This window comes from Entelurus aequoreus, linkage group LG01, assembly GCF_033978785.1.
Source record: "Entelurus aequoreus isolate RoL-2023_Sb linkage group LG01, RoL_Eaeq_v1.1, whole genome shotgun sequence".
NCBI classification, from domain to species: domain Eukaryota; kingdom Metazoa; phylum Chordata; class Actinopteri; order Syngnathiformes; family Syngnathidae; genus Entelurus; species Entelurus aequoreus.
In genome coordinates, this window is record NC_084731.1 from 78,227,921 (window position 1) to 78,247,984 (window position 20,064).

The window sequence follows — 20,064 nt, forward strand, 5'->3', positions numbered from 1 at the left end:
TTTGGCTTAAATAAAAAACAATGCTAACAACAACACGGCCGCTAATCTTGGCGCTATCATTACCGCGACAATCAAGATGTGGCAGAACAAATATTTGATGCACTTCATCTTCAACTCCTGCCTCATCAATAAAACATCTCCACATTGGTGAGACTTTGACGTGAGCAACAGCGGAAGGTGGCTGGACTCGATGCGCTACTTAATGCTAACAAAACCGCCATCAGCGCCCGTCTGGGCAATGATAAGTGGAGATGAAGTTGTCAAAGGGACCGTAGTCAGACCAATGTGGTCTGTAAATGACGCAAGGCGCTCGTCCCCACCAAGACCACTATTACCACACCACCTTAGCCGCGCTCACCCTTTAGAGCACAGCCGTAACTTCCTGACACTAAACTTAGACTTAGACAAACTTTATTGATCCACAAGGGATATTGTTCACACATTAGCTCAGTTTCAAAGGATGGAAAGGGTAAGGATGGAAAGGATAATGCAGGTATTAAGTAGACTAAAAGTGTACCATAGTAGCAATATACAATATAACATATGTAATATATACATATTATATATACAGTATATAATATATACTGATTTATTATATTATTATTAAATATATGTTTGTATAATATATACAATATATAACAAATACCAATTACCATGTACAATATTAAATAAAGTTGATTTGATTTGATTACAGTATTTGTAAAAGCTGCAGCAAAAAAAAAAAGAAAAAAAAAGGCCAGCATAAAATAGAGAGTAGATCCAGCAGAAAATATACATTATAAACAAAGAGAGGTAGCTAACATAGAAGCGGACAGGTAATAGATATCAGACAGATATCTCCATGTTTATGTTTTCACACCTTACACTATTTTCTTACACTTTATTAAGCATTTCTTACATATTCCTTATTTTTGCACCTTCATTTTAAGATCTTATTGTTAAGTGTTCAATGTGATTTTATAATTGTATTCACAGTGATTGTTTTCATTATTATGTTGACATTTCCTTCCTGCCTTGATAGCTGAGGGATTATAATCAGAGGAAATAACATTTTATATAAAAATGTTTACATTTTATACATTTTTCTGCTGGTTCTTACTTTTGATAGGTCATAAAAATATCACTAATTATCAATATCGACTGATATAAAACACTTATATCGTTAAACCGTTTTCAGACATACTGTACATTGCCCAGCCCTACCATAAACACACTTCCACATTACAAAATGAACTAGTAACCCGGTTTTACCTCAGTGCATTGTTCCCAAATCCTGAATAAATAGACCACATTGTGCATATTTCCCCACAGGGATCATAAAGTCACATTTTAGGGAATTGCAGTTGGGTTTAAACGTGGCAGGCTTGGCGTCCCATTTCCGCCCCATTTCACGAGCAGGAGTCCCCCCAGCTTGACCCTTGGTCCCCGCAACGTCACAAAAGTATTATTTTGGCCAGTTGTCACTAAATAATCACGAGAGCATAAACAGCGTAATGAGAATAAGTCAAACGTGTCGGCAGCCATTCTGATCCGTCTGGACTGATCCCAGTAAGCCGTTTGTCTAGGCTACCTGTGTGTGACTCACGTCCACGCGTTTCAAAGACTTTACGCAGCACTCCATGCAAAGTGGCGGATTAGACCCTCTGTCAAATTGAATAATTTGTCAGTGACTATTAGTCACTAATATGAAGCATGCAAACACAAACAGCAGTCATGAATGTCGACTATTGGGACAGACGGCAGCATTATTGACGTGTCGTTCAGCAAAGAAGTTTGTAACATGAGGATTACACTAAAAAAGGGTGTCCAAAGTGCGGCCTAGGGGCCATTTGCGCCCCACAGCTAATGCTTTAACAGCTAGTGGCATATTCTAAAAATATTGTTTAAAAAATGTGGAAAAAAAGAGAAAAACAGGTGAAATCTAACACGAACAAAGTTGCAATGTTGACTCTAGGCTGTGTTCTTCTTTACAACTCAGTGCTTAAAAATAATAATAAATAAAATCTATGTTGTTTTGAATGACTGACCTATTCAAAACTCCAGTTACTCTACATCAAATATCCCACTTTGAATTATTTTTGGGGGAAGATATTGCATATATAAAAATATATATATATTTTACAAAAAGGTCATGAAACAAACACTTTTTTTTTTTTAAAAACAACAAAAATAATAAAAACTTATAATCAACAGATAGATCTGAGGTTGATCTAGAGCAGGGGTGTCAAATTCATTTTATCTCAGGGGCCGTATGGAGAAAAATCTATTTCCATGTGGGCTGGACGGGTAAAATCATGGCACAATAAAATACAACTACGACAACTTCAGATTTTTTTCTTTGTTTTACTTCAGCCCAAAATGACATGTACATTCTGAAAATGTACATGTCACAAATAATCCTCTTGACAAAACACTTCAAGTTTGTTAAAAATTCTGAGGAAAAAATTGGTGCAGTTTCAAAAACACCATGAAGAACACAATGAATTTAGACTTAATCTCAGTGTATCTACAGAGCAATTAAATTTTAAGTCACAGTCTATTTGGATTGAACAAAAAACAAAATAAAGCATAAATAAAAACTACTATCAACTAACTTATTTGTCATTTCCACATTTTAATCCTGTGCTAAGCCAACAAACCATACAAACTGAGGTAGAAATTTAATAGGGTTGAGTTTAAGGCTGAAACGACGCGTCGACGTAGTCGACGTCATCGGTTACGTAAATACGTCGACGCCGTTTTTGTGCGTCGACGCGTCGCATAATGACGTCACACTACCGTCATGGCGAAGCGCAAAGCAGACGATCAAAGAAGACGATGCGAGCGGTGCGAGCGAGGGGGGAAAAGCATGCCAAAAGTGGTCAAAAGTGTGGGAGTATTTCAATAAACGGCCTAATAATGTTGTTGTATGCACACTGTGTCGAGCGGAAATGGCCTATCATAGCAGCACAACGGCTATGAACGAACATTTGAAAAGAAAACCATCAACTAGTCAATCGTCCGCGCGAGCATACGTTGTCATCATTACACAAAAACATGAATGTGTCATTTGTATCTGCTAGGGGTGTAACGGTACGTGTTTTGTATTGAACCGTTTCGGTGCGGGGCTTTCGGTTCGGTACGGGGGTGTACCGAACGAGTTTCTAAGGTAAAGCTAACTTTAGCTGCTAAAGTCTTAACAAGCTGCTTCGCTCCTCTGCCTCTGTCACAGCACGCAGCATTGTCCCACCCACACAACCATCTGATTGGTACACACGCAGCATTGTCCCACCCACACAACCATCTGATTGGTACACACGCAGCATTGTCCCACCCACACAACCATCTGATTGGTACACACGCAGCATTGTCCCACCCACACAACCATCTGATTGGTACACACGAAGCATTACCAGCCAATCAGCAGTGCGTATTCATAGCGCATGTAGTCAGCGCTTCAGCATGGAGCAGATAGGTGTTTAGCAGGTGAGCATCAGGCAGCGGACTCTCCCCAAATGATAATAAACACCTCCCAGTCAACTACTAGTAACATCACTATGAGCCCGTTGACCTTCTAGAAATATAAACTGCAGCTCAGCTCACTCGCAGTCCTGGCTTGAGGTGAAGGCTAATTACCTCTCAGTTCCAGCCACATCGACCCCTTCTGAGCGTAGACATGCTAACCTTTCTTCATTACAACTGTTAGTCACTCACTGGAATGAGTAGAATTGGTTATTGTGTACTGTGTTGGACTGGATGTTTATTTTGCACATTTTAAAAGCAATACTTAATGTTTACACTGTTTCAGAATATTTAGATTGGCACTTTTTTGTATTGGATGTTTATCTTTATTTTTGCACATTTTAGCAAATAAGCAATACTTTCACTTTTGTTGAAATGTTTACACTGTTGTTACATAATATTTCGTTTTGCACTTTTTTGTATTGGATGTTTATCTTTATTTTTGCACATTTTAAAGCAAAATAAGCAATACTTTTACTTTTGAAATGCTTATACTATTGCAGAATATTAAGATTTGCACTGGATGTTGACTTTTATATGTGCACATTAAAAAGCAAATAAGCTACTTTTAATTTTGTTAAATGTTAAAAGTTTTAAATGTTTACATTGTTACAGAATATTTAGTCATGTTGTTGTCAATGTTGACTGAGTGGCCATACTTCTTTTTTTTTGTAAATAAAAGCCATGCCTTTTGAAAAAACGGGCCTACATTTATTTTTTCATCTTCATTTTGAATAAAAAAATAATCGGTAAAAGGAAAAATAATCTATAGATTAATCGAAAAAATAATCTATAGATTAACTGATTAATCGAAAAAATAATCTATAGATTAATCGATAGAAAAATAATCGTTAGCTGCAGCCTTAGTTGAGTTATTCCCTGTCTTCTAGCATCACTGTGTATTGATAGAATAATAAAAGCTGTGCAATTTGTGAACGATCACAACAAGCCAAAAATAAAAACTTAAAAGACTGACAGTATTGCAGTAAATCTTGCCTTGTTCACTTTCTTTAAATTTAAAAATGTTTAAAATTTGTTTTACATTGGGTCGAGGGGGAGGAGTGGCAGCCCCGCTTTGTAGTGTACCTCTTGCTTGGTATACTTGCTCGCCCCTGGTATAAACTATTTGCTTGCCTAACAGAATTTCTATTGCGACATCCAGTGGACACATTCAGAACAGCACTTTCTTTAATTTAAAAATGCAGCTCAATTTTATGCAAAGCAAACTCATCTCATGGGCCGCATGTTTGACATCACTGATCTAGAGACTTAAGTGACATACTTTGTAACAATTTTATGAGTGGGGCCTTTTTGGATCCCCAAGAGTTTTATTTGGATTAATATTTTTTAAACTGTCATTGCTCAAAAAATAATAATGAAATAAAATCTATGGTGCTATGAATACAATAACTGATTTAATTACTTATGAGAAGAACTAATGTATTTAGAACACGTTGCTGTAAGCTGTGAAAATCTAAAACATTTTTGAGAACAGGAAGTATGTGTTAGTAATTGCTACGAAGTGAAAAAGGGGCAGGATTAGATGAGCCTTGCTTCTTCCTACTCCTTTTTGGACATGTTGTAAAGAAAATGTGTCAAATATGTGATATATCATATTGATACTGTATACATGTTCCAAATACATTTCAACCAACCAACCAATTACTGACCTATTGAAGGCTCCAATGACTTCACATCAAATGGACCAGTTTGACATTTTTGGGGTGAAAAAGATTGCATATTTGATGTTTTTGCCAAAAAACTTTTTTTTTTAAACAAAAAAACATAAAACATAACTTATTTTTTGTACTTTATTTATATTGACAGGGACTTGAGGTTGACAAAAATAATAAGCTATGACTTATTTTTTACATTTTTATGACTGAGATCCTTCCAGGACCAAACTTAAAGAGAGCCCTAAAATAATATATATATTGTATTGGTTTTGAAAATGACAAATACCAAAATGGCCCCCGCATGCTTTGATTTTTCAGTGGAAAACGTTTGGACACTCCTAAATAATAATAGCAATATGGTGGTGTTGATCACACATCCTAACAATAAAAAAAAAATATTTAGGACCAACAATCACAATATGCAACAAAATACAACTTTGAAAAGATGAACTATACCCGTCTGTTGTCGCTGTTTTCTGCGGCCCGGCTCAGTCTGTCCTGTTGATACTGAGGAGACATGTTGTCCATCCGGCCTCCAGACACCAGCTCAGTGTCCAGCTGCCCTCAAACCAACTAATCCCATTAATGAGATCCGGGAGAATGCACACGTGTTGGAACTAGTAAGTTTTCAGTTCACGCCTGTCGAGGACTGAGATTTGTAAATGGTTCAAGCGAATCTGCATCAGCGGGGAAAGTGTCAGTGCAAGCACACGCCTCCTGTGTGGATTAGCAGTTTTTGTGCCACCTCTTAATGCATCTACGCTCGGCGCAGAGGCGGTGCCAGAACGCAGGCGAGGAAAAGTTGGCTCTATTTTTAGAACCTATGTTAACTTGTTGGAACACACAAACAAGAGCCAGGGTTGCTACGTCATCAAAAGACAGATTATCTAAATTTGACATTAAATAATCAGTTAGTCAGCATTTGGAATCATGTCAGTTTGTGAACGTTTTTCTGGATTTATGATCTTTACTAAGAGAACACCTGTCATTTACCGCACTTTACAGGCTAAAGAGCCCAGTATTTAAGCCACACCTAGTATATTTTTGAAAAATTTTTTTTTTTTTACATATATTAGCCGCACCTAACCTGTAACACGGCAGTAAAACGGCTGATGAAACAAAACAGAAGTCATCGTCATGGACCCACTAGCTGCGGAAGCTAGCTTTCCAATCAGCTAAACAGACTCAATAACTCCACTGTGACGTTTAGGTGAATTTACTGAGGAATTTGTGGAACTGAAACAATACAAAAAGAATGCCATTGTAAGTTAATAACACTAAAACAGGCACTTGTAAACGTGTTAGCATATTAGCTAATGCTAACGACACTAGCTTGATTACATTACAATAGCGCGTACAAATATGCATGAAAACATTCCTACAGACATCACACATGAGACGGTTTAGTAGGTATAAATAGTTTTAGTTATATTGTTAAACCTACAAACGTTGTTTGGAGTGATGAACGAAGAATCCATACGAGTAGAAATGCTGTAGACAAATAGTAGACGAAACGGGACATACTTCCGGTTCAAGGCGCAAAACAGGAAATACATTTTCAACACAAATCACCTGCAGTGAGCAAATTCATCCAAAAGATGGCGACATAGCACAAACATTAACACACCTTTTCAGTGTCTCTGTCAGTGTTTCATGAAAACTTATACAAAACATTATGGCCGTTAGCAAAGACAAAAACATAAATTAGCCACACAGTTTTATAAGCTGCAGTGTTCCAAGCATGGGAAAAAAAGGGCTTATAGTCCGAAAAATACGGTAGAAAAAAAAAGCTGGCGAAAGGACTTTGATGTGTTTTGAATGCAATACTTCTATCCACTTTATTCACGTTATTGCCCCCAAAAATCGATTGTGCTCCAGGAGAAAAACCGAAGTGGGCCATAAACTGGGCTAAAGCCAAACCAGGCCAGAAAGTGTTCCTTCCCCAAATTGGCCACAATCAGCTCTGTTAAAAGTGGATCACTAGAATGATTACTTTCCCTCATGTTGATAATGAGCAGCCTTGGGCGCGGCAGAGAAAAGGAACAACACACTTTTGTTACGATCCACTCACAATGGATTGTTATGATTTACTCAGTGTGGCTGCAAACCTAACTTGGGGGCCGTTTGGTAATATCAAGTGAAGTGGTGCCTTCAAAATACGTGCGTGTGCTTGTGTGTGTGTGAATGAGTGTGAGTGTATATGTGTGTACCTGCTTGTGGAAAACATCACTGGAGGAAGTCAAGAAAAGCCCTGTGAGAGACGAGAAAGAAAATACATGTCAAGCAACAAGATGCTTTTTCATATTATAAGTTTACTATTATGAAAATGTCAATTATAATAATTAGTCGTTTAGATTAATCGTTTTAATTAACAGGGGGACCGCAGAGGTGCGACAGGGTGGTCGTGAAATAGTTTTTTTATATTTCACCTGCAATTTCTCCACAAAAGTAAATGTCTGGGTTTCTAGAATGGAAGTGACATGGCCAGCCATGCCCTCTGTACCTTGCAGGTTTTAAATAAAAACATGAATTAATCAATTTACTGTTTCATTACAATCATCTTGGCATTTATGAAAGCTAGCTATTAGCGCTCAAGTTGCAAAGTAGCGATTAGAGGCGCACCAGTTGCCAGCTGGCGATTGGCGGCGCCCCAGCTGCCAGCTAGCGATTAGCGGGCCTAGTTGTCAGCTAGCGATTAGCACACTAGTTACTAGCTGGCGATTAACGCGCTAGTTGCCACTTAGCAACCAGCAACCCTAGTTGCCAGTTAGAGATTAGCACATTAGTGGCCAGCTAACGATTAGCGCACCCATTGTCAGTTAGAAATTAGCAGCCCTATAGTTTCCTGCTAGTGCGCTCGTGGCCACCTCGCGGCCCTAGTTGCCAGCTAGCGATTAACTCACTAGTTGCCAGCTAATGATTAGCGGCTCTAGTTACCTGCTATCGATTTAGTTGCCAGCTTAGTGATCAGTGGCCCCAGTTGCCAGCTAGTAATTAGTGCACTAGTTGACACCTAGCATTCAGCGACCCTATTTGCCAGTTAGGAGTTAGATAGATAGTACTTTATTGATTCCTTCAGGAAAGTTCCCTCAGGAAAATTAGCGCACCGGTTGCCGGCTGGCAATTAGCGCACTAGTTGTCAGCTAGCAATTAGCGCACTAGCTGCCAGTTAGCAATTAGCACACTAGTTGCCAGCTAGTGGTTAGCGTACCAGAGGCCACTTAGCATTTAACAGCCCTAGTTGCCAGCTATAGATTTAGTTGTCTGCTAGCGATTGGCAGCGCTATACTTAACTATTTGAGTATTTCAAGTATTGCACAATAGGTACCTTTCGGGCCAGTTAAACACAATTTTATACAAGATATTTGAGAAGATATAATCCAGAAATAAAAACATGAAATAAGGACAAACATGTGGACAGAAAGGACCAAATGAGTATAAAACTATGCCAGCTTTACTGCCAAAGGTGAAATAACTTAAAACATGTTTTCTATTATTGTTTTGGCCTCAGTTTGGGGCTCCTGGGACTGGAAAACGTAGAAGTAATAGTGGGTAGTAGTAGTTCAATAGAAAACATAATACAAATAAATGTCAGTATCTGTCTGTATTAGACGTTTGTGACCGTGACAAGTGCACAAGTACGCCATTAATGCGCTTGTTGAAAAGACCCGCGAATGTTGTGTCCCGCCCTTTTCAAACTATTGAAGATACGCCCCTCGTATGCACACGCACAGAGAAAAAGGACTACGCCAAGTGATTTCGGAGTCATTTATGGCCTCGCTTACCTGTTTAACATCACTACGGCGGCCATTTTGTCCGTTTTTTTTAAACATTCTTTCGTTTCTTTAAAGTCTCTTGTTGATGGTCACGCGCAGTGGACATGCACGTGTGTACCAGACAGCCAATCAACGGAGAGTCACGTGTGTACCAGACAGCCAATCAACGGAGTCACGTGTGTACCAGACAGCCAATCAATCTCCACAAAATGTGTTACAGCGTTTAATTTGGTATTGTTACAAATATAGACATTTGTTAAATCTGTTCTAATAAACCGCGGCTGGTAACACGCTAGCCGTTGTTGGTGTTATGTTTGTTAAAAAAAAAATATATATATATTTTGAGGCGGCAATTGTAAATCAGAATCTACATTAAAGAGAGCCGGATCTTGATGAGCAGTTTCTTTTAAGGAGCCGTTCAAAAGACTCGTTCGCCAAAATATAGTTTTGTATAACTGATTTTTTTCAAGGAAACTAACCCTATGAATGTAGATTAGAATAATTCAATTTAAACACACATATTATTCCACTGGTGGGAATTATTCTGAAATATTGGCTATAATTTTATTTTTTGCTGTTTTCCATTGTAAACATTCCATAAGACGTCGCCGCCATATTTCCATGCTTTGGCAGTGACATCATCCCTCACCTAAAAAAATGTGTATCATTTAAACAATATAGAAAAAAATACAAAAGTAGTAAATAAGAAAAAAATGCATTAATGGATATAAAAAGTATAAATAAAACTACAATAAATATTAGGACATGATACAAATGTGATAACAATTCTACTCCTTAGAATGAACCTGAAAAGTAAATCCAAAATATGAATAAAATAAAATACAAATAAAAATTATTTTAAAAATACATATAAAAAAAGTTAATCCCAATGCTGTTTCCTTTGACTCAGACTTATTTTCTAGTCCAGTTTGCAGTTGGGTGCTACGGTGTGTGCAGAACAGGCAATTGGTGACACTAAATTTGCATGTGCATAAAAAACATCTTTCGAACAAGAATCTGTTCTCGTTCATTTCAAAAACACTTGATTCGTTTGCGAACGTCACATCTCTAATCTACTTTTGGAAAATGAGGTCAACGCAATAAGAAACACTCATCTAATACGGTGCACGTTTGAAAGCGCTGAAACACATCTTCCAAAACGTTCGATTATTTTGACAAAAGAAACATGCTCAAGCAACAAATGTGTTAAATTCATAATTAAAGGTGTAAAAAGCCAGACGACATCCAACTGTAACAGGATTAAACGTGACAAACGACTATTGTTGCTGCTTGCCTATACAACCAAAAAAAGTGTCCCTTTGCTGAGCTTGTAAGATACGTAGCTAACGCCACATGGACACATCACGCTCAATGCAGAGACAGTTTATTGTAGAAGAACAATGTGGCTTGGACTAGTTTTAAAAGCCTGACGTGGTAGACTGAAATGCACAAAATAAAAAGTAGACTATGCAGAGCATAGCAGTAACTAAGAAATAAAGCAATCAGCACACATTTCAGGGAAAAGTAGATTAACATGAACACTATTTGAGGTCAGTACCGCCGTCGCTTGTTATTTGGTCCATCAAACACTCCTTCTACAGGACTTCCCTGTCCAAATCCTGGTGTTGGCCCAGCAGGAGGGACAGTTGGTGCTGACTGCTGCTGCTGCTGCTGCTGCTGCTGCTGCTGCTGCTGCTGCTGCTGCTGCTGCTGCTGCTGCTGCTGCTGCTGCTTTCGGTGACTCTACTTCTGCTCGCCCTGTTAGCAATCCAGCCGGCGGATATCTATCTCCTCGCTACAGCGTCGCGGCCGGGATCCACAATGTGAAAACGGCAGCAAATGAGGGCGTGAGTCCAGTAACCAGGAAAGGGACACAAGTTTGAAATGTGTCCGTTCAAAGTTGTTTTGATCGTGTCGAGTCATCCCCATGATTAGCACACAAACGTTGGTGGAGAAATGAAAGACAAGAGAAACAAACCATTAGTTTCTTTTAGACGAGGAGTGTCCAAAGTTTGGCCTCCAGCCGCACTTTCTAAAAATACTAATAAAACAAACAAAAAGCATGAAAAAGTGGAATAAAAAGGGCAGGTGAAATGTACGGAGAAAAAGTTGCAATGTTGACTCTGATAACACAAAGCTGCCATGCAATCTGTTTTTTTCCTTTAAAGCGGTCATTGCTCCAAAAATAATAATGAATCAAAATCTATGTTGTTATGAATTATTATTGACCTATTCAAGGCTCCAGTTGCTTCACATCAAATATTACACTTTGAAATGTTTTTTGTAAATGATAGCCTATTTTGCGTGTTTGCCATGTTAAAACCTAATTAAATTAAAATAAAATAAATAAAACGCAAATCTGATTTATAGCGTTGAAAGTTAAAAAAATAAATAAAATGATGACTTCTTTAACACTTTTATGAGCAGGGCCCTTTTTGGAACCTCGAGAATTTTTGTGCGATTTTTTTTTTACTTTAAACTGTCATTTCTCAAAAAAAAAAAAAAAAGTAAGTCAATGTTGTTATAAATTATTGACCAATTTAAGGCTCCAATTGCTCCACAACAAATAAATGGGTTATACTTGTATAGCGCTTTTCTATCTTCAAGGTACTCAAAGCGCTTTGACACTATTTCCACATTCATTTCACACACACTTTCACACAATGATGGCGGGAGCTGCCATGCAAGGCCATAACCACGACCCATTAGGAGCAAGGGTGAAGTGTCTTGCTCAAGGACACAACGGACGTGACGAGGTTGGTAGAAGGTGGGGATTGAACCAGGAACCCTCAGGTTGCTGGCACGGCCACTCTCCCAACCGTACCACGCCGTCCCCTTTTATTACACTTTGACATTTTTTGGGGGGGAAAAACAAAGTTTTCTTGAACAAAAAGTGCATAAAATCGACAGATAGACCTGAAGTTAGATTTAAGTGTTGAATAAAAAAAAAATGTATATGACTTGAGGGCATCCCTAAAGGTAAAAAAATGTATACAGTATATATATAAAATATCAACATTTTTAGAGAAAAAAATATATATTTCTCACAAATTAATTGATCAGTTTCAGTTTTACTTTCAACTATCAAAATCTAAATCAAAAAAATAATCTGTAATATCTGAGTATTACTGCATGCTTAAAAGCAAAGATGTAGTTGCTTTGTCAGATACGTTACCATGTTGCCATTTTCAGACATCAACATTGAGGCCATGTTTGCAGCGGTTCCCTCTGGGCCAACGGCTGTGCTCCTTCCGCTCATGCTCATCATTTGACCCTGGTTAGGGTTGGACACAGCTGGGGTCTGATTGTAGCCATCTACACACAAAACACAGCATTGGTTGGGTGGGTCAGGGTCATGTGACCTCTTTGAGTTGGTCAATTGACAGTGTCCTTCACAAGGGTAGTTAGTGTTTTATTATCCCCCTTATTTAAATTTTCCATCACGTTAACTTTCAGGCACTCGCAGGTACTTTGTTTATATATATTGATCTTCCTGCACTGCCGTCAAGTGCCCAAGAAAAACCAAGAGCACACTTTTGCCCTTCAAAAGAAATTCTGCCTATTATTCACAAGGACACGTCTTTTCGTAAAAACACGGTAGTAAGAGATGGCTAACGACGTAGCTAATAGGATGTATAAAGTCCTTTTAAAAATCTGCCAACAATACTCCATTTACATGCAACCTGTGTAATAACCTAGTCCTAGCGTCATTGTTATTAAAAGAGCCAATGTCGAGCAACCACTTTTAGTAACATGGTCATGCTGGACCTTCAGAAGGCCTTTGACACCGTTAACCACGCTATACTGTTGGATAAGCTCAGAGCAATCGGATTTAACAAAACCTCTTGGAGCTGGATGCAGTCTTACTTGGAGGGGAGGGAGCAGGTGGTAGAGGTGAACGGCACCGTGTCCCCCCCCCTCTCGGTGAGCTGTGGAGTCCCCCAAGGCAGTATATTGGGACCTTTACTGTTCCTAATATACATAAACGACATGTCATCGGCATGTGACTGTGAATTGTTTTTGTTTGCGGATGACTCTGCCCTGCTGGTATCCGGCAAGGACAAGTCACAGGTGGAGAAAATCCTCAGTGCTGAGCTCTGTAGAACTTGCACCTGGCTCGCTGACAACAAGCTATCCATCCACTTGGGTAAAACAGAATCCATCCTGTTTGGGTCCCACATCAAACTTAAGAGAGTCAATCACTTCACCATAAAAGTAGGTGACAGTGTCATCACCAGGAAAGATGAGGTCACCTACCTAGGTTCCATTCTAGAGGCTAACCTTTCCTGTGATAAAATGGCAACCAAGGTAATCAAAAAGGTTAACCAACGAACGAGATTTCTCTACAGAATTTCCTCTCTGGTCAACAAAAGCACCTTGAGGATTCTGGCGGGAACTCTCGTTCAACCCTTTTTCGATTACGCATGCACCTCCTGGTACCCTAGCACCTCCAAAACCCTCAAATCTAAACTCCAAACATCTCAGAACAAGCTAGTCAGGTTACTTCTAGACCTCCACCCCAGATCCCACCTCACTCCTACCCACTTCTCTAAAGTGGGCTGGCTCAAGGTGGAGGACAGAGTTAAACAACTTGCACTGAGCCTAGTCTATAAAATCCGCTACACCTCCCTGATACCGAAGTACATGTCAAACTACTTCCTTAACGTAAATGACCGCCATAACCACAACACCAGGGGGTGCTCCACTAACCACGTTAAACCCAGATTCCGAACTAACAAAGGTCTTAACTCATTCTCTTTCTATGCCACATCAATGTGGAATGCGCTCCCAACAGGTATAAAAGAAAGGGCATCTCTATCCTCCTTCAAAACCGCTATAAAAGTTCACCTCCAGGCAGCTACAACCCTAAACTAACACCCTACCCGGATTGCTAATAATCAAATGTAAACAATCAAATGCAGATTATTTTTCTTATGCCTTCTGATCTCTCTCTCTCTCTCTCTCTCTCTCTCTCTCTCTCTCTCTCTCTCTCTCTCTATGTCCACTACCCCCCCCACCCCCCCTCCACACTCCTGATTGTAAATAATGTAAATAATTCAATGTGATTATCTTGTGTGATGACTGTATTATGATGATAGTATATATGATAGTATATATCTGTATCATGAATCAATTTAAGTGGACCCCGACTTAAACAAGTTGAAAAACTTATTCGGGTGTTACCATTTAGTGGTCAATTGTACGGAATATGTACTTCACTGTGCAACCTACTAATAAAAGTCTCAATCAATCAATCAATCAAAGGTAACGTAGTACAGCAGCTCTTTACCTACTGAGCTGCTGCATCACCTTTGCTAGATTATAAATCATGCCTCCCACTTAGGCGAAGAAGTTGGTCAACTTTGAAATTAAACACACACACACATATACATACAAACATATATCTACATATGTATATGTATATACATACTGTATATCTACATACATACATACATACATATACATATGTATACACATACATATATACATTTACACACAGATACATATACATACACTACCGTTCAAAAGTTTGGGGTCACCCAAACAATTTTGTGGAACTGACCTTCCTTTGAGCAGATTGAGTTTCTGGAGCATCACATTTGTGGGGTCAATTAAACGCTCACAATGGCCAGAAAAAGAGAACTATCTTCTGAAACTCGACAGTCTATTCTTGTTCTTAGAAATGAAGGCTATTCCACAAAATTGTTTGGGTGACCCCAAACTTTTGAACGGTAGTGTACATATATACACGTTTACACAGACACAGACACACATACAGTATATATATATATACACACACACACACACACAGTCATGGTCAAAAGTTTACATGCACTTGTAAAGAACATAATGTCATGGCGGTCTTGAGTTTCCAATAATTTCTACAACTCTTATTTTTTGTGATAGAGTGATTGGAGCACATACTTGTTTGTCACAAAACACATTCATGAAGTTTGGTTCTTTTATGAATTTATTATGGGTCTACTGAAAATGTGACCAAATCTGCTGGGTCAAAAGTATACATACAGCAATGTTAATATTTGGTTACATGTCCCTTGGCAAGTTTCACTGCAATAAGGCGCTTTTGGTAGCCATCCACAAGCTTCTGGTTGAATTTTTGACCACTCCGCTTGACAAAATTGGTGCAGTTCAGCTAAATTTGTTGGTTTTTTGACATGGACTTGTTTCTTCAGCATTGTCCACATGTTTAAGTCAGGACTTTGGGAAGGCCATTTTAAAACCTTAATTCTAGCCTGATTTAGCCATTCCTTTACCACTTTTGACGTGTGTCTGGGGTCATTGTCCTGTTGGAACACCATGATATTAGGTTGTCCTGAAGAATTTTTTCATTGTCCCATTTACTCTCTGTAAAGCACCAGTTCCATTGGCAGCAAAACAGGCCCAGAGCATAATACTACCACCACCATGCTTGACAGTAGGACTGGTGTTCCTGGGATTAAAGGCCTCACCTTTTCTCCTCCAAACATATTGCTGGGTATTGTGGCCAAACAGCTCAATTTTTGTTTCATCTGATATCACATGGACAAAGATAAGACCTTCTGGAGGAAAGTTATGTGGTCAGATGAAACAAAAATTGAGCTGTATACTTTTGACCCAGCAGATTTGCTCACATTTTCAGTAGACGCATTATAAATTAATAAAAGAACCAATCACTGCCATACCTGCCATGGTCATAGCTCCACGAGGGCCCAGATCACCCACTCTCATTTCCTTTTCTCTCTGAAAGAAGTGAAAAAGAGCTCTTTAATTTGCTAAATTTGAAGTGGACAGAGCCACTGAAACAACACTCACACGTATTACTTTGCATGGAATTGACAACAGTATTGATTGGTAACTTTTAGAAAACCCCTTCAATTGTTTCATGAGAATAATCTACCTACTCAGTGGCCTAGTGGTTAGAGTGTCTGTCCTGAGGTCGGTAGGTTGTGAGTTCAAACCCCGGCCGAGTCATACCAAAGACTATAAAAATGGGACCCATTATCTCCCTGCTTGGCACTCAGCATCAAGGGTTGAAATTGGGGGTTAAATCACCAAAAATGATTCCCGGGCGCAGCCACCGCTGCTGCCCACTGCTCCCCTCACCTCCCAGAGGATTAACAAGGGGATGGGTCAAATGCAGAGGACAAATTTCACCACAGTGTGTGTATGACAATCATTGGTACTTTAACTTTAATCAGACATCCTCTAAATTGAATTGTGTTTGCATCATATCTAGTAAAATGAAACGTTATGTATTGTCAATGAGTGCTTCAAGATGAAAGATGTTTTGCTAATAATGACAGATTGTTTGAACAGAAATAAAGAAAAATGTACAATGATGCACCCACTGAGATTGCTGCACTTACTGTATGTGGTGTGCATTGTCACCATGTAAATACTAAAAATGCAACTCCTCATTGCACACACTTTGCTGCTAAATGTTACGTGCACACAAGACGTGTGCCGTTTTCCACCGCAGGAACTTTTTTAGGAACTTCCCATTTACCCGGATAAATAAGGGTTCCTCTGTGTTTCACACCAAAAAACCACCCGGGTAGATTTAGTTTTACAGGAGCTATTTTTAGTTCCTGCAAGCGAGGCGGGACTTTGGAAAGGTCCCAGGAACTTTAGAGGGGGCGGGCTGTGTGGTCGATTGCTGATTGGTTGAACACAGTTGGGGCGTTCCTAAAATTTATTTTTCGAACACACAACCGCCATTAAAGTATGTGAGACGATTTGTTCATGTCTTATTTATTGTGTATTTCTATCACAAAGTACTTGACAACGGAGTGAAAGAAGAACGAGAGGAACTTGCAGGAACTTGTGTGACATCTGAGGGCTGAAACACGCTGATCAGTGGAACAATCTTAGTGTTTTTGCGCAGCCGTATAGTATTTAAACTACCGTTACTTTTTTCCCTATGTTTTGAAACCTGCGCCTAATGAAATGGTGCGGCTAATTTCTGGATTTTTCATTGCTGATGGCGACAATGCAACTTGTTTAAAAAAAACCCACAAGCAAAGACACTGAATAAGTGTGTTATTGCTTGTGCTATGGTGCCATCTTTTAGACAAGCTTGCAATGTCTAGAGTATTGTCTTTTGTTTAGTGCTTTCAACCGGAAGTACAAGTGCCGTTCCGTCTTCTAGTCTTCCATAGCGTTTCTACTCGTACGGATTCTTTATTAATCACTCCAAGCAAAGTTTGTACGTTCAACAATATAACAAACTATTCGTACTTACTCAACCGTCCCATGTGTGTCTTGCATATTTGTATGTGCTATTATAATGTAAGCTAGCGTCGTTAGCATTAACTAATATGCTAACACGTTTACAAGTGTCTGTGTTATTAACTTACAATGGCAATATTTTTGTATTGTTTTAGTTGAACAAATTCTTCAGTAAATTCACCAAAACGTCAGCGTGGAGTTATTGAGTCTGTTTAGCTGATTGGAGAGATAGCTTCCGCAGCTAGTGGGACAATGTTCTGTTTTGTTTGATCAGCCATTTTACTGCCGTGTTATAGGCACCGTTTGGAAATAATTAAGGTATGTAAATAAACATTTACAAAATCTTTCTGTGTAAATAACTTATTTTACAACGTACATAACGGTGCGGCTGACATGGAAAAATATTTTTTCTTCAAAAACTTAGTGGGCGGGCTTTTATAGCGGTGCGCTCTATAGTCCGAAAAATATGATATATGCAGTTTAATGTTTATAATTTTTTTACAAACTTAATTTCAATATGTGATGCTACGAGAAGTGGACATACTCTTTCAAACATAGTGACAGAGGAATATAAAGTATTCAGCCAGACTTGAAGCTGCAAGCTCAGCTGCACATTACTCTAACTTTGTTGGATACATGTGCAATAAAAGAGGCAGTACAACAGTGGAACGAAGGTCAATCACATCAAATATTCACTTTTTACTTTGTTACATCTTGTAGAAATGGTCACTACGCGCCATTTGTGGTTATTCTCCTCAACCCGAGTGAACAGAATGCTAATGCTAACAAGCTAACGCTGAATCTGATGCATTTATGTTGTCGGCGTGAGATAGACACTGACGTTTATTTTCTATACATTGTTATTTACAGATGAAATGGACCATAAGGACTCACCTGACCCTCATGAATTCATCACTTACTGAGAGGACAACTTTCTGTCTGTTGGACAACAGACTTTTTATGAACAATTCGGTACTCTTTGTTTTTAAACCTTATCATTTTGTATGTTATTGGTTTGCACTTCATTTACTTAGATTTTAGGCAAAGAAATGTGACCTAATACTGTCTGTTTATTTACATGTATCAGTGTAGAAATATACTGAATAACTCCTCCATACGTAACCAGCCTGATTTGTATAAACTACCCTAAACTGTGAAATCCGGTGGAAACACAAACCACGCACTTCTACAGGAACCTTTAGTTGCAGAAACTAGAGGTTCCAGGAACTAAGTTCCTGAACTTTTGGTGAAAAAAGGGCCTTTTGTTTACTTGACTTACCCTGCTGTAAAAAGTTCAGTGGTTGTGCTGAAGAACTATTTCTTATTTGGACTGGATAAAAATGATTGATTCCTTGGCTTCAAACAAATAAGATTAACATGTTAAACCATTAACCTCTCTCTTCACTCACATACCTACCTCCCTTTCTCTACTTGTGTACCTTTCTCTTTCACTCTCTCTTCACTCATCTACCTACAGTAGGGAAGGGACTCGTATGGCCCATTCCTGGGTGGATCTCGCGTGAGAGGAAGAGGGGAGGCGGAGGTTAATAGTTTTGCAATGCAGTCTACTGAAAATAATGGAAAGCGCCACTCAACATAGCAACTGAGGCTGTGGTCAAAGTTGGAATTGCCACAAAACACATTTTAAGATATTCAGCTGCCATCTTGTGGTTCAAGTGGATAGTGCACCCCTCAATTTTATATGAATCTCCTTTCTACTGTACCTACCAACCTCTCACTCATTTCATTCACCTACTTCTCTCGCTCTCTTTTCACTCACGTACCGCTTGCTTTCTGTTCAGTGACCTCTCTCGTCTCCTCACTCACCTCTCTCTCTCTTGCTTCCTTCGCTCACTTATAAATCACCCACCTCTTACACACTCAATTTTTCTCTAGTTGCTACAAAATTACAGTAGGTATGCCACTTAATCACCATTTCATAGATTTAATAGAAAATGAATTAGAGATAATTATGTCTTCCTGAAAGGCTTTGACTTTTGAATGTTTGAACGATGTGATTCTTTATTATTGTGCAAAAATGTAAAGTATTTTATTGGGTGTGACAGCACGGCAGTTTCACTCACGTTGTCCTGGTAGCCCGATCTAAAGCCATCTGGTTGCCGTCTCAGATCCTCCTGTTCTCTGTGTCCTCTCACCATTTCTTCCCCCCGTCGCCTTCGCTCCTCCTCATGCCTGCAGGCACATTTGTTAAGTTATGTGTCTGTTTCCTTACTCGGAGAACACACCATTGCTGCAACATGTAAAGTGCACTTTTTGTGTTCTACGCCATCTACCTAATTTCTATTTGCTTTCGTCTCTGCAGTTCCTGGTTGCGAAGCTCCTCCAGTCTCCTCAACTCCTCCTGACGTCGCATTAGATCTGGGAGAGGGTGACAAAGGGATGAAGGAGGATGCGAGCTTGTAAGAGCACTAATAGCAATCCACTTGGAAGCATGCAGGTAATTACGTGAAGCAGTCCTGATCGATCCTACCGTGCCTCATTAACATGAGTTGATGTTCATGCTTCGCTGACTCCAGCTCAGCCTCCAACTTCGCTTTGGCCTCTTTAATATACTTGGCCACAAGATCTCTTTGCTGTTTCTCAATCTCATCAAGAGCTTTCCAGCGAGACGAGAACTCAAAATCAAATGTTCCTGGCTGAGCGAAATGTGGCTTTCGTTCTCGTTCCCTGACGAAAGAGACATTTGGGGTGAGACGACATATTGATATTGCGTTTGCATCGTCCTTCTCACAATACACTATTGATAAATCAGCTTCAGATATGAACACTGGCCAACTGAGCTGCACACAAAAAATGGGTAGAAAAATGCTACCTAGTTTCTACATATCGACAAGTGGGGAAAAAAATACTTAATGAGCTGC

The 20,064-nt window shown here is 39.2% G+C and overlaps 2 protein-coding genes across 4 annotated transcripts in view; both read right to left on the reverse strand.

The window, feature by feature from the left end:
* Positions 1 to 9,077, reverse strand: part of LOC133657553 (rho GTPase-activating protein 20-like) — a 45,797-nt gene extending 36,720 nt beyond the window's left edge. For 2 of the 3 annotated variants that reach the window (XM_062059030.1, XM_062059020.1), the window contains exon 1: positions 5,634 to 5,852. In XM_062059030.1, coding sequence (XP_061915014.1) covers positions 5,634 to 5,705 — 72 coding nt within the window. In that variant the 5' untranslated portion in view covers positions 5,706 to 5,852. Of the gene's footprint in view, positions 1 to 5,633; positions 5,853 to 7,387; positions 7,429 to 8,962 lie in introns of those variants that run through there. The other variant, XM_062059034.1, reaches the window with a different exon arrangement.
* A 1,244-nt stretch (positions 9,078 to 10,321) lies between these two features.
* Positions 10,322 to 20,064, reverse strand: part of LOC133657575 (paraspeckle component 1-like) — a 28,249-nt gene continuing 18,506 nt past the window's right edge. Inside the window, exons 5-10 of the mRNA XM_062059058.1 lie at positions 19,674 to 19,870; positions 19,477 to 19,561; positions 19,267 to 19,375; positions 15,637 to 15,694; positions 12,129 to 12,268; positions 10,322 to 10,748 (exon numbers count right to left, since the gene is read on the reverse strand). Of these exons, the coding sequence (XP_061915042.1) occupies positions 10,536 to 10,748; positions 12,129 to 12,268; positions 15,637 to 15,694; positions 19,267 to 19,375; positions 19,477 to 19,561; positions 19,674 to 19,870 (802 nt within the window). The 3' untranslated portion in view covers positions 10,322 to 10,535. The remainder of the gene's footprint in view (positions 10,749 to 12,128; positions 12,269 to 15,636; positions 15,695 to 19,266; positions 19,376 to 19,476; positions 19,562 to 19,673; positions 19,871 to 20,064) is intronic.